This window comes from Pleuronectes platessa, chromosome 12 (assembly GCF_947347685.1).
Source record: "Pleuronectes platessa chromosome 12, fPlePla1.1, whole genome shotgun sequence".
Classification (NCBI taxonomy): Eukaryota; Metazoa; Chordata; class Actinopteri; order Pleuronectiformes; family Pleuronectidae; genus Pleuronectes; species Pleuronectes platessa.
In genome coordinates, this window is record NC_070637.1 from 1,949,155 (window position 1) to 1,962,294 (window position 13,140).

Sequence of the window (13,140 nt, forward strand, 5' to 3'; positions counted from 1 at the left end):
CATTGCTTCAGATGATACGAGTAACTAAATAACCAGGTTTCACATTTCATGCATGTTATATGCTGTATATGATTAAAACCAGGATAAGTCAAAGCTGGAATAGCAATGTGTACATGTTCAATGGAAATCCTAAAATATTTTTTTTACACAATTTCTGCATTATCTCCTTAACCACACAGTCCACCAGTCACTTCAGAGCCATGTTGGTTTTCAGCAAGCTGTAGATAGATAGATAGATTACTTTATTCATCCCCGAAGGGAAATTAAGTCGTCATAGCAGCAGGTATATTTGAATACAATAAAATACAATACAATAGAATAAAAGAAAAAATATTGAGGTAGAAAGAATAAAAAAACAGGAACACAAGATAAGTAGGTAGATAAGGTGCAGTGGCAAGATGATGGTAATAGTACTGATGATATGATGGTAATGTTATTGTTAGACCGTATATACAAATAGTACAGTATATATAGTATATAATATAACATAATATATATATTTATATATGATAGTAATTCTACCAGTATAATAGCAGTATATAGTAATTATGGCAGCAACAGTATATATAATAGTAAATAAAATAATATGTACACATGTATAAATATTATATACAAAGAATATACAAAGAGTATGATATAATATATGATATATAGTAGAGGTATAAATATAAGTATTCGACTATACAATAGATAATATAATATACTATGAGTGTAAGAATATGTAGACAGTTTGCAAAAGACAATATTATTGTATAAAATTATATATAGTATCAATATGGTTTATATTAACACATAGCGGAGTGTTTTACAGGGTACACAGTGCAAGGAGACAAGTACATTTAGTGCAGTTCTGTGATGGTGGCTCTGACAGAGGTAGATGAGTTGTACAGTCTTATTGCGGTTGGGAGGAACGATTTCCTGTATCGTTCCTTAGAGCAACGGGGTTGAATGAGTCTGTGGCTGAAGCTGCTCCTTAGCTTGTCCAGTGTTTTGTGGAGGGGGTGAGAGGGATTGTCCATGATTGCCAGCAGTTTTGCCAGCATCCTGTCCTCCACCACCTCGTCCAGGGTGACAAGCTTAGAGCCAACCACAGACTCTGCCTTCCTAAGGAGTTTTCTCAGTCTGTTGGCGTCCTTTGCCTTGATGCCCGCACCCCAGGACACCACAGCAAAGAAGATGGTGCTCGCCACAACAGACTTGTAGAAAATCTGCAGCATCTTGTTGCAGACATTGAAGGACCTGAGCCTCCTGTTGCGGGTGGAAAATCCAAGGAGAGGAGTCGTCGTTCTCAAGTTGAAATTAAGCAAGTTTATTCAGAGGTCACAGGTCAGGAAAACCGGTGTCCAGCAATTGAACATGCATGGGTCTCTAGTTCTACGCAGGAGCCTGCACAGGAAAAGAGGCGCTTAAACAGAGTGCGCACATAGGTTATATATTGATATATTGGGCGTGACTTGGGTTCGTCTTGGATTGGTCAAAACTAGATGGAGGCCGCTGCATCTAGACGGGGCAGTGCCTCATCCTCTTGGAATGTCGCGTGATGAAGATATCGTAAGTGCACTCCATTGTCGTGGCTACCAGAGGTCATAATGTTCCTGTCTCAACGCAGCTGCCTTAGTGTGTTGTGGGGGAGAGATTTTAGGCCAAGGTCTGCCCATTATCTGCTGTTGGTGTTCTACTTTGTGTGTGTTTGAATTGAAACAGGGAGCTGGGATGTGTGGTACAAAGTGTTGACTGTTCTACAGAGTGTAATAAAGAGGTCAAAGGAATGTATGTGGTGTATGTCAATAAATGTATGTGTAATGTATGTGGTATATGTCAATACTCCTCAGAAAATAAAGCCGGCTCAGGCCCTTCTTGTAGACAGCCTCTGTGTTGGTGGACCAGTCCAGTTTATTGTCCAGTGTGACACCCAGGTACTTGTAAGCAGGGACCACCTCCACATCCGTCCCACCGATGCAGACAGGAGAGGGCAGTGGCTTGTTCCTCCTGAAGTCCACCACCATCTCCCTCGTCTTCTTCACGTTGAGCTGCATGCGGTTCTCCCCACACCACTTCACAAAGCGGTCAACCAGGTCCCTGTACTCAGCCTCCCTCCCGCCCCAAACACACCCCACAATGGCCGTGTCATCAGAGAACTTCTGCAGATGACACGTCTCAGTGCAGTGCTTAAAGTCAGCAGTGTATGAGGTGAAGAGGAAGGGGGACAGCACAGTTCCCTGGGGGGGCCCCGATGTTACTGATCAGACGATCAGACACACAGTTCTGTAATCTCACAAACTGCGGTCTGCCCGTCAGATAGTCATCGACCCAGTTGATGAGGGGAGCACTCACCTGCGTGCCCTCCAGTTTGGCCTTCAGCAGTCTGGGCTGGATGGTGTTGAAGGCGCTGGAGAAGTCGAAAAACATGATCCGGACTGAGGTGTTGAGTCTGTCCAGGGAGGAGTAAGCCTTCTGCAGCAGGTAGATGATTGCATCATCAACCCCAACACGGGGCTGATACGCAAACTGCAGGGGGTCTTGTGATGGGCACACCAGCGGTCTGAGGTGGGCCAGGACCAGTCTTTCCATGACCTTCATGATGTGAGAGGTCAGTGCCACCGGCCTGTAGTCCTCCAGTGCAGCAGGACGTCCTTTTTTGGGCACTGGGACCAGGCAGGATGTTTTCCAGAGTACTGGCACTCTCTGAAGGCGTAGGCTCAGGTTGAAGAGGTGCTGGAGAACTCCAGAGAGCTGGCTGGAACATGCCTTCAGCACAAGAGGGCTGATGAGGTCAGGTCCCGCAGCTTTCCTCGGTTTGAGCCTCTCCAGCTCTCTCCTCACCTGGCTGGCTGTGATGTGGAGTCCAGGCTGGGGGGTGGAGGGTGTCAGTGGTGGGTTTGAGGGTGGAGGTGATGAGGCTGGTGCAGAGATGTGTGTGTTGCAGGCGGTGGTGGGGTGCTGTGGGGGATGTGAGGATGTCTGGGGGTGGGAGGTGTGAAAAGGTCTGTGGTGAAAGCCAGTGGGGGGGTTGGGGGGAGGTGGTGACAGGGGTGGTGGGGGGCAGGGGGTGATGGGGGGAGGTGGGGGGTTGTTGCTCAGAGAAGCTGTAGAGGCAGTGGTAGAGGCAGTGGAGGGTCCGCTGGGGGTGGGGGGGTTGGAGTTGAACCTATCGAAGAACGTGTTCAGCTCGTTCGCACGTTGTTCATTCCCAGCTGCTCCCCCACCTCTCCTCTGGAAGCCGGTGATCTCCTTCATCCCACTCCAGACGTCCCTGCTGTTGTTGTCCTCCAGTTTGTGCTCCAGTTTTCTTCTGAAGTTGTCCTTGCTCTCCCTGATGCTGCGCTTGAGCTCCCTTTGTACCCGTTTGAGTTCTGCTCTGTCCCATGATCTAAAGGCCCTCTTCAGGTCGCTTGTTATCCACGGCTTGTTATTTGGGTAACAGCGGACCTCTTTAGTGGGGATGGTGTTGTCTATGCAGAACCCAATGTACTCAGAGACACAGTCAGTCAGGCCATCAATGTCCTCAGCATGTGGCTCATAAAGAGCATCCCAGTCTGTGGCCTCCAGCGCTCCACGCAGTGTTTCCATGGCCTCATGACCATTTCATCACTGTCCTAACTGTGACTGGGTGCTGCTGAACCACAGGCTTGTATGATGGTGAGAGCAGGACTAAGTCCAAAGTCCAAAGACCCAACACCCACCGAGATGCTTGCAAGGAAACCATGGTGTTACCAACGTTTTGAACAGTCAACACGATCTGAGTGTATGAAAAAAATGGTTATGATGCTGAGAGTCCTATCAATTGTTTAAATGTCAGAACGGTACTGTACTGACTGCTGTGGATAAAACTGCAGGAGATAACATGGTGATTAGGGTGACAACTGTCCACAAATATGTTAATGAAACTTTCAAATGTCATCAAATCTGTCTCTGTCCTAACACTCAGCACAGCCAAATGCTGCGTCTCCTTCTCCTGCTGTAATAAAAATAAACATTTCCTGAATGAGCTCCTCTCTCAGCACTGATGGACAGTGGAGAGCTCTGTGTCAGTTTGCCACCTGCTCCATAGTGACATGAAGTGTATGCATGAATTTCATTTGGACTGTGACACAGAGCTTTAAGACAATCAGCATTCCTTGTCAGGCTGTTCAAAAGAATTGATCCGAGGACACCCACAGGTGTTCAGCCTTCCTCCAATTTGACCACTCTGAGATTTCCACTGCTCCAGTGAAGCAGCTGGTGTTAAACCTAATGTTCAGGCGTCATCATGCACTGTCACAAAGCTGTGGGTGACATCACAGCAGCTCCACACTGTGCGTTCATGCCAGGCGTCATGTCATCATGTCCTCCATGTTTCCTGACACACATTGGAAGTGGAAAGGAGAAGCAGCGAGTCGCTGTGTGCGGCTGAGTCAACCACAAACGTGAGCACATCCCAGCTGTTTTGGTTGTCTGTTGTCTCATTGCCTCGTGAAAAACACACTGGCTCACTGAGTATTGTGGTTACCATAGCAACAGTAATAGCGATAGAGAGTGGGTTAGTGTTGTGGGAGGGTGGCGGAGAGGTTGAGCAAGAGAATGACAGAGAGTGGGAAAGTAACGCAGTAGCTGGGGTCAGTGTGTTTGTGTGTGAGGGATGCAAAAACATAAGGATTGGAGAACAGAGCCAAAGACATAAATAAAAAGATGTTTTCTTTATTTTATTTCTACTCCACTCATTCATGCATGCATCAGCCCTGCTCTCTTCTCACCAGGTAGAGGGACAATGACGCTTGCTGCCTGACTATCTCCCTTCATCAACATTCCCCCTCCCCCTTCATCCGTCTCCCACTACAGCTGGGTAAGCCAACCAATAACCAGCTTGTCTTTCTCTTCTCTTGCAGAACACGGATTTGAAGATTGCATCCTCACATTTTTAATCTGATGTAGAAGAGGATTATCTCAAGGTCTCCTCCATCTTGTGCACAGCCGGGGGCTGCTGAAACAAAGGAGGGAAAGTAGAGGAGGCTGTGGAGGAGAGAAGAGAAGGATTTCAGGCAACGAGCTGAATGCTGTGGATTTAAAGACAGAGCGGGAGGGAGAGGTCACCTGTGGAAGAGAGGAGGAGGAGGTTGATGAAGGCTTCTAAGGAGCTGCATCCATCACTCCACTCATCTGCAAGGGAGATGAAAGAGGGGAGGACTGCGCATCAGCAGCAAGTAGATTACTGTGAAAGGTAAGCCAGTAAATAAAAATTATTTATAACTTCTTATCTCCTGACAAATACACTGATCTTGTCCTGTGTATATATGTGCCTGTATGCAGTTCATATTGCATCTGCTTGTTGTCGTCTGGTGTGTGTGTGTGTCTGGTTTATATCCATAAGTAGAATCTGATTGTAACAATAGTGTGCAGAGGGGTGTGATATAGCCTGGTTCAAGGGGGTTCAGCCCACCTCATGGGGTTATTTTAGCAGCGGTTTTCTTTAATGAGCCAGAACCTGATAAATTCCCACAGCCCTGGTTTTAGAATTAGATAAATCCAAAATTGTATTCTAAACCTGTACACCAAAATTTAGAGGTTAATCCAATCAAGGTCACATCTGACACAGAGTTTGACTAAAACTTGGAATATTCAGGTTTAAATTATGACAGCACAAGGGCTCAGGCCACTTGTTTTGTTTTCGGCCTAACCAATGACCTGTTAACAAGTGCACCTTTAATGTGGTTTGGAGAAGGCAGTTTTAGTTTGAGTGCATATGGCAGTCCTCAGCATTACATAATCATACAAGCACATACACTTCAATTGTTTTGCTTTTCTCATCAAATATATCTAATTTGTGCAGTAAACCCAGCAAATAGCACCATATTCATGTAGGCTTCAGTCCATCCATCCTTCCATTCTATACTGCATATTCTTTTATGGTCATGGGGGGGGGCTGGAGCCAAGCTGAAATTATTGGAAGAGGCGTGGTGCAACCTGGACAGGTCACCAGTCTGTCAAACTTAACACAGGGCTGATATACAGAGACAAACCAGCCTCTCTGTTTCAGACTTCACTCTTAATCTTAATTGGAAAAGGACTCTGAGGTGCACATGCATGCCACCGCAAATGTAGCCTTTCATTAATTTAATCATCTTTCATCATGAACTCAGTTGTATTGGATTAGTTGCTCACTTAAATCAGGCCAGGTGTCACAAAAGGGAAAGCATGTTTAATTTATGTGTTAATTAATAAAGTTGAGGAAATCTTTAGACCAATCTCACTGAGATCAGCTCCAGTTCCCTTGCGACCCTCAATAAGCACGAGTGTTGTAACTGATTGATGCAAGTATTTTAATATAGCTGTGGCATTTTGACTAAAAGATAAATACTAACATAATTCCGAGCATCAAAACACAGATTTGTTTGTTTATCGTCACATGAATCGGGCCTGACCTGCCAGTTTGTGTTGAGTATATTCTTTGTTTAGCTTTGGTGAATAATGGGACATCATCAGACACACATCAGTATTCATCTGTGTTTAATAAACATACAACTCAACAAGCCTGGGCCTGAAGAATAAACCAGCAGAGGCCAGTTATAAATGGCACACAGGGAAAGGGAAGAATGTCGGCCAGTCAGTCATTTTAGCCCTGGGGCCCCCATTGTTTATTCAACCATGTTCCACAGGTGCACAGTTTTTAGACGAGCAACATGAGTAGACAGAATTAAATATATTTAAATTATGTTCAGTGTAGAGGTGTGTAAGCATTATCGTTGGAATATCAGTGATCTGTGTTTTGTGTCTGATTGGATCAAGTGTAAATCATTCACAAATTGAGTTTTATTTCTTCTTAAAGGTCTTTGATGGCAGAGGCCGGGCATCCTGTGATGGAGCACCAACAAGGGGGAAGTTTTTCCATGGAATCATCTCTCTCTGGTCAGACCCTCTTTGATGCCTCCTCACAGTCAATAAAACCCTCCAAAATAGCTGGACAGGCAGGCCATGTCTGCCCGGAGGAGCCAGAGGAGTCTTTTAGTAAGATCAGTCCAGCAACTCCTGCGATCAGAGAAAGTAACTGCAGCAGCGTGAAGGTCAGCAGAGAGCCTGGTGAACAGGAACAAAACCCTTCCAAACACTGTGTCCCCCCCTTGGATTCAGCATTTCCTCCTAATGTGGCTAACAAATATACACCCTCATTTCACCACAAGATAATAGGGAATACAACTGATGACCCCCCTCCGGCCAACAGGACTCTACAGAGTATAAAGCCAGCCTCTTTGCCTGTTCACAGGAGTCACTTGGATACTTTCCCTCTGGTTAAAGTTGCAGTACCTCCCCAGGTACCAGATAGTGGCATTTTTGAACTTGTTTACCATGGAGCAGATAAGAGTATCCCAGAAGTTGAGAGTCTACGCACATTAGCCTGCAAGCAACCCATGCAGCTGCAACATTGCAACATTGTCACCACTCTTTGCCGAGGGACCAGTAGTGGAGAGAGTGGTGTTCAGCAGCCTCAGAGCAAGTGTGTATGTGTCTTATCCACTAATGCAGAAGTCAACATGGAGGTCAACAAAGAAAAGTGCCACCTTCTTCCCAAATGTGACAAGGAACTCTGTTATGGCTCCTACATCCATCATGCCAATTTTGAAGACAAATTTGCTGTCTACTGCCATCCCAAGTCCATCCAAGCCCCCTCCCAGCTGCTGCCACACTTGACAGGCATAGAACCAAGCAGTGACATGCAGCGAGCCACAGCACCTCCTTCAGTGACAACCCACCTCGGCCTGCCTCGCCTCATGTCCTCTGTCAGTGAGACAGGCCTGGATGCCAAACATCTGCTGCGATGCTGCGACTTCAACTGTTGTTGGATCGGCTCATTGCCTCCTGATGCTAGGCCACCATGCCAAAAACACTTCAGGGGAGAGGATTGCTGCAGCAGTCCCATTGGCCATATGAGAACCATGACCCGGGACATTGGGACACTGACAAACCCTAGAGAGCTGAGGGATGTTGGGGTGCAGACAGGACAACCTGACACACCTCATGTGTTCCCCCACATCTGTTTGGCAGAGGAAAGCAGAAGTGAGACCTCCTGCAGCAACACTCCATCACTGACAAACACTGACAGTGATGCAGGCAAGAAAACAGATGGTAGTCCTAAGTCCCCAGTGAAGGAGGTGAAGTGGGATGCAGAGGGGATGACATGGGAGGTGTATGGAGCCTCGGTTGACCCTGAGGAGCTGGGTATAGCCATCCAGAGACACCTGGAGCTGCAGATCAAGGAGACAGCGAGTCGGGCTGCCAAGCTGTCACGCCAGAATACAAACACCTTCCGGCAGAGTGGGACCACCAGCTGTCAGAGAAAGAGGAGCAGAATGATAGGCTCCATTCGAACCTGCTTTACTCGCACCACTACAGCTATTGACTGACTCACTAGCGTAGTGACTTATGGGACAGTACCTGAACACTGTGTCTAGTGGCCTGCATGGCTACTCATAGCCTCAGCCTCAAATGTCACTCATCTGATCTAAAGGTGTATGGAAGATGGATCTGCTTACAAGATCATACAAGATCACTGATGCAGGTCCACATTTAATGGTGTCTGGTAATTTTGTTATTATTGTATTCACTGAAATCAGAAGACAGGGTTCTGAAAAGGGAACTAATGAAACAATAATGAGCCGTCATTTGATTCGATTTTTCAGATGTGCACTACCAGTTTTTTCAGAGGGTCTCTCCTTGCAAGTAGGTGTATAAGACCAATTACCTCCAGGGGATTGGTACCAGAAAAACACCTGTACAGTGCAAAGCAGTCTTATACAACAGTCCTGCATTAAACACGACAAATATTATTAGGAATATATGGGTTGGGAAATGATATGTTTTACAGTGATACAATTCAGGATATAGGTTTTGGTATACCTCCCCCTGCTGACTGGGGCTCCCCACGGTGGTTTGATTCTTGAGTGACAGGCAGTGACACATCAGTAGACATCTGGCAAGAGGAGCCATTGACAATTTCTTAGCTTAATTTAACACTAATCCCTCATAGCCCAGTCTACAACCTCACAAGCTCAGAAAATGATAATAAAAGAAAAGTTAAAAAGTAAAAATAAGGGATAAATTAATCTGTGACTTATTGAGTAAATGATGAACAAATTTAAGTAATTACATATGATTGTATTTCACAAGCATGATTTAAACTTTCTTGGCTTGGAACAGCAATGCAATGATTTTCATTATCAGTTTTTGTTTTGGTTGTGAAAAGAGACAGTATTTTCTTCTTTTCTGTATGAGCATACAGGGGCATCGTCAAACTAAAGCTATTGTTTTTTTTAATTTTTTTTTTATATACAACACAGAAAGCCTAACAACACTTGGACATTTTAACGGTTTTATGTGTAACATTCAGAAAACAATAAATCAAAACAAAACAATCACACTGCTCGCGCTCTCACTGAGAGTTTGATTAGTTTTTTAGTGAAGTACATCAGAAAACTTCAAACAACTTAAGGTTTTGGAGGAAGATTTCTCCTTCAAAAGAATTAAAATTTAATATTTTGACATTTCGAATAAGACATGTCAATGTATTAAAATAGTAATTCAGATAAAATACTGAGCTGCATAGCTAGTCGCCAGCCACTTTAAGTTTAAGGGTTTGTACGTTTCTGTTTGCACTGACACTCGCATTGGTCTTTTTAGATCGTTGTTGCGATGACGGACTCTACGGTGACTTATGAGATTGGTAGTGTTAAAAATTTTCTCCCACTTTGAATGTTTGCTAATTTGTTGCAAATTGCAATCCTACAGTCGCTCTCAGAAAGTGTGAAAAGCTTCCAAAACGACCACACAGTTTTCAGTGCCGATGTTAACACATCATACTGGTATGGACATTCACGGATTTATGAGGTCATAGGAGCGACCAGGCACGCTGTGTTTATTCCACATTTTATCAGTAAAAATGTCCAACTATTTTGAGTATTTTCCCAGTGGCAAGACGTAAGGACACTATGGGATTTAGGAATACATACTTTAGGCTTAACTATCCAATAGGATGTGAACACTTACATGTTACATAGAGAGTGACAGCAATTCTAGCCATTCATGGGTGTGCTGTTAGAATGGGTGATGCAAGAAGAGAGAGATATATGGGGATGCTGTGGGAGACATCTTCAGACTTGGGGGGGACAATTGCTCATGTTACTCTGTTAGCCTTTGTGTATTTTCTCACTTTCTGGTTTCCTGGATGCATCAAGTCTACATTAAAATCTTTTGCCTTAGACATCAGCTGCTGCCTGAGTTCTCCTTTCACCAGCTTCCAGAAAACTTCCATAACAATGAGTAGAGTGAATTTTCATTTGTGGGTGAACTATCCGTTTAACCTGATTGACCAGCATCATGTTGATGTTATTATAGATACAATATGAACTATATTTGACTCTCTGGCTCTGACATAGTACTAGAACAAAGTGTGTACATAGGTCTGACTTCATTTTTATCTGGAAAAAGGAGTAATATCGTTTGTGTTTGTTCATGTTACAGATTTCCTTTCATAGCTAATGTTGGCGTGTGTAGGGAAGTGGAACAGAAGCATAGGGTGGACATGCACTGAATTTGACCTGCACAGAACCCCAGTTAGGTGCTCCAGACATTCTTCCAGAGTTTAGACCCGGGGTGCTGGCAGGAAAAACTCTGGAGAATGTCCAACTAACTCAGATGTGTATGAGAGAAAACAGCAGGATGTCTGGAGAATTCCCAGCAAGGGACTGTGAATTCTCCAGACATCCTGCTGTTTTCTTGTGAAGATGACATATGACAGACGCAAAACTGGAAAAAATAAAAATAATAAAAATATCTCTGGATGAAAAAGAGGATCCATACAGGTGCAAGATGCTGACGAGCATATCACTAAGAAGGGTCGACGATGTGCAGTAAACAAAAGCAAGTGATCTCAGCAGCAGAATAAACAGTATATGTTATGTCCTGCCTCCTGCACTACCCCTCACCTGAATGCTCCGAAGATTTTCCTTTTGTTATGAACACATCTGGCGGGAGAATATCCTGCTGTGTTGTTCATGTGTAAAAGGCAAATGTCTAGATTCTTGTGTAGAAACATTATTGTTTAAAAAAAAAATTACATCAGCTACGTCGCCTACTCCAGTAGACGTTGAAGTCCCATACTGCATTGTTTCTTTATTATTATATTAATAATTATATTATTTTATAAGCCTAAAGAAATTATGGGATTAGCTGTGGTGATGGTTATATTGGATGTGCTGGTATTTGATTTGTATTAACTTTTTCAAGTGAAGTTAATTAATTCGTAAAATGTACTCAAGCCAAAAAGTCTTTAAAATTCTCAAAAAAATCTAAACAAAAAGAAAACAATTTAATTTCCCTCTAGATTAATTTAGGTTTTTAATAGATGATTTAAAAAATCAAGTACATTTGAAAAAATGTAAGGATCAACCTCTTTGAAAATGATACATACTTTGGTTGCAGTTTTTGTCCAACAGTAAGAGATCAAATAATTGCAGGTGGCTGTATTCAGTGATCTAGAGTTGATTTGGTTCTGATATGGGAAAGCGAATAAACACACGTAAAAAGAACATATTATACAGATGTTTTAAAGTGTTAACATTAAATCTTATTTATAATAGTGGGTTAATTTAGAGAATTGCTGCTTTGTATGTCAAAATGTTGAATGATCAAATTTAATAGTGCTTCAACCCTGTAGTAATGTAGATAGCTTCCAATTCTAGAAAACAAAGAAACTGGAACTATGTGAAAGCTACAGTTAAGTGTGTCAACTGTCAATTGTGTATCTATATTTTCCACTCTACAATCTCAAACAGGTGGCATTACATTGAGGATGTTTCATTTGAGTCTCTGTATTGAATTTTGCCTGATAGATATTGTTGCTGAGGGTTGTGGATTTGGTTGTCATATAAATCTGAGGTCAAACACAACATATTCAGATTATTTTGACAAATAACTGTATCAGATTGCTTGTCACTCAGTCTACAATGTTAAAATCAAAGTCATGTTGAAGTTCTGTTTTCTTTCATCTGTTGATGAATGTTGAATCAATGATTTTGCCAGATATCCCTCTCCCCTGAGATACAGTGTAAAATCTGGTGTTTAAACCCTTGTGTTAGCAACCATCACAAATTAGATGTTTCTGGTTCCTGAGCAAGCGATAAGGTATTGGCTGTAGATAGATAGCCTTACGCAAATTAGGCAGTGGCATCTCTCTGCTTTCAATTGTCATGTATGAGTTGAACATCAGTGACAAATCAAGATTGAGATTCCAGGGGGTCACAGATGACATGTCCTTTTTAAAGGGGCCCACAGCAAAAAAATACTATGATCTGCTGTATCATGTGCCTAAAAGAACATGGGTAGAATCTGCCAGTGGAGCAGATGGAGCATAACACCATTACTTCAGTGTCAGGGCTGCTGTATTCGATTAAATCCATAGTGCTTCTTTTAGAGTCAGCCTCAGGAAAAGAAATGACTCAAAGAACAGCTGCATCATGAACTGCTGGTGTCAGACCAACATCTCACTATTTAGTGTCTGGTCAAAATAACATTGCAGCCTCTAGAGGGCACTAGCAGAGGTTTAATGTGTTATCCACAACACAAGAGGAAGTTATTTATGCTGAAAATATAAATGATGAATGTAATGATGATGTAAGAAATAATCTAATAATAATCTAATTCCATGCTCAATTGAAAACATCCCTCAGTTTCAGGTTTTTATAGTCACGGCACTTTCACACCTACTTTACTAAGACATCTGTGTACATGATGATAATGTCATTTGGAATATATCAGCCTCAATGCTGCTTACTGAAGCACTAATGACACATGTGATGAAAAACATATATAAATAAATAAATACAAAACAAGTTAATCACACTTTGTGGTATGCGGTGGAAATGTGTTCATTCATGTTTTGCTTCTCATCTTTACATCAGATGGTTGCAGAGGCGAGAGAGTCACAGCAAGTAAACCACTCTGGGATTCACTGTTGAAGCAGAAAGTGAGGAACAAACATGAACACTGTTAAACCTAAGTGAAGTGAGCTGAAGGGACAAAAAGGCAGCTGAGCGTGCAGCCTTCCTGCTGCTGGGTGAAAATCAATCATGGAGACTTTATGTTTCATCTTCAGGTTTAACGCTGTAAAGTTTT

At 43.1% G+C, this 13,140-nt stretch overlaps 1 protein-coding gene across 1 annotated transcript; it reads left to right on the plus strand.

The window, feature by feature from the left end:
- Positions 1-4,830: 4,830 nt before the first annotated feature.
- si:dkey-191g9.7 (uncharacterized) lies at positions 4,831-10,185 on the plus strand. Its single transcript, XM_053436889.1, has 2 exons — positions 4,831-5,197; positions 6,803-10,185. The coding sequence occupies exons 1-2, from the start codon at positions 5,097-5,099 to the stop codon at positions 8,373-8,375; spliced, it is 1,674 nt and encodes a 557-aa protein (XP_053292864.1). The 5' UTR covers positions 4,831-5,096; the 3' UTR covers positions 8,376-10,185.
- Positions 10,186-13,140: the final 2,955 nt, after the last annotated feature.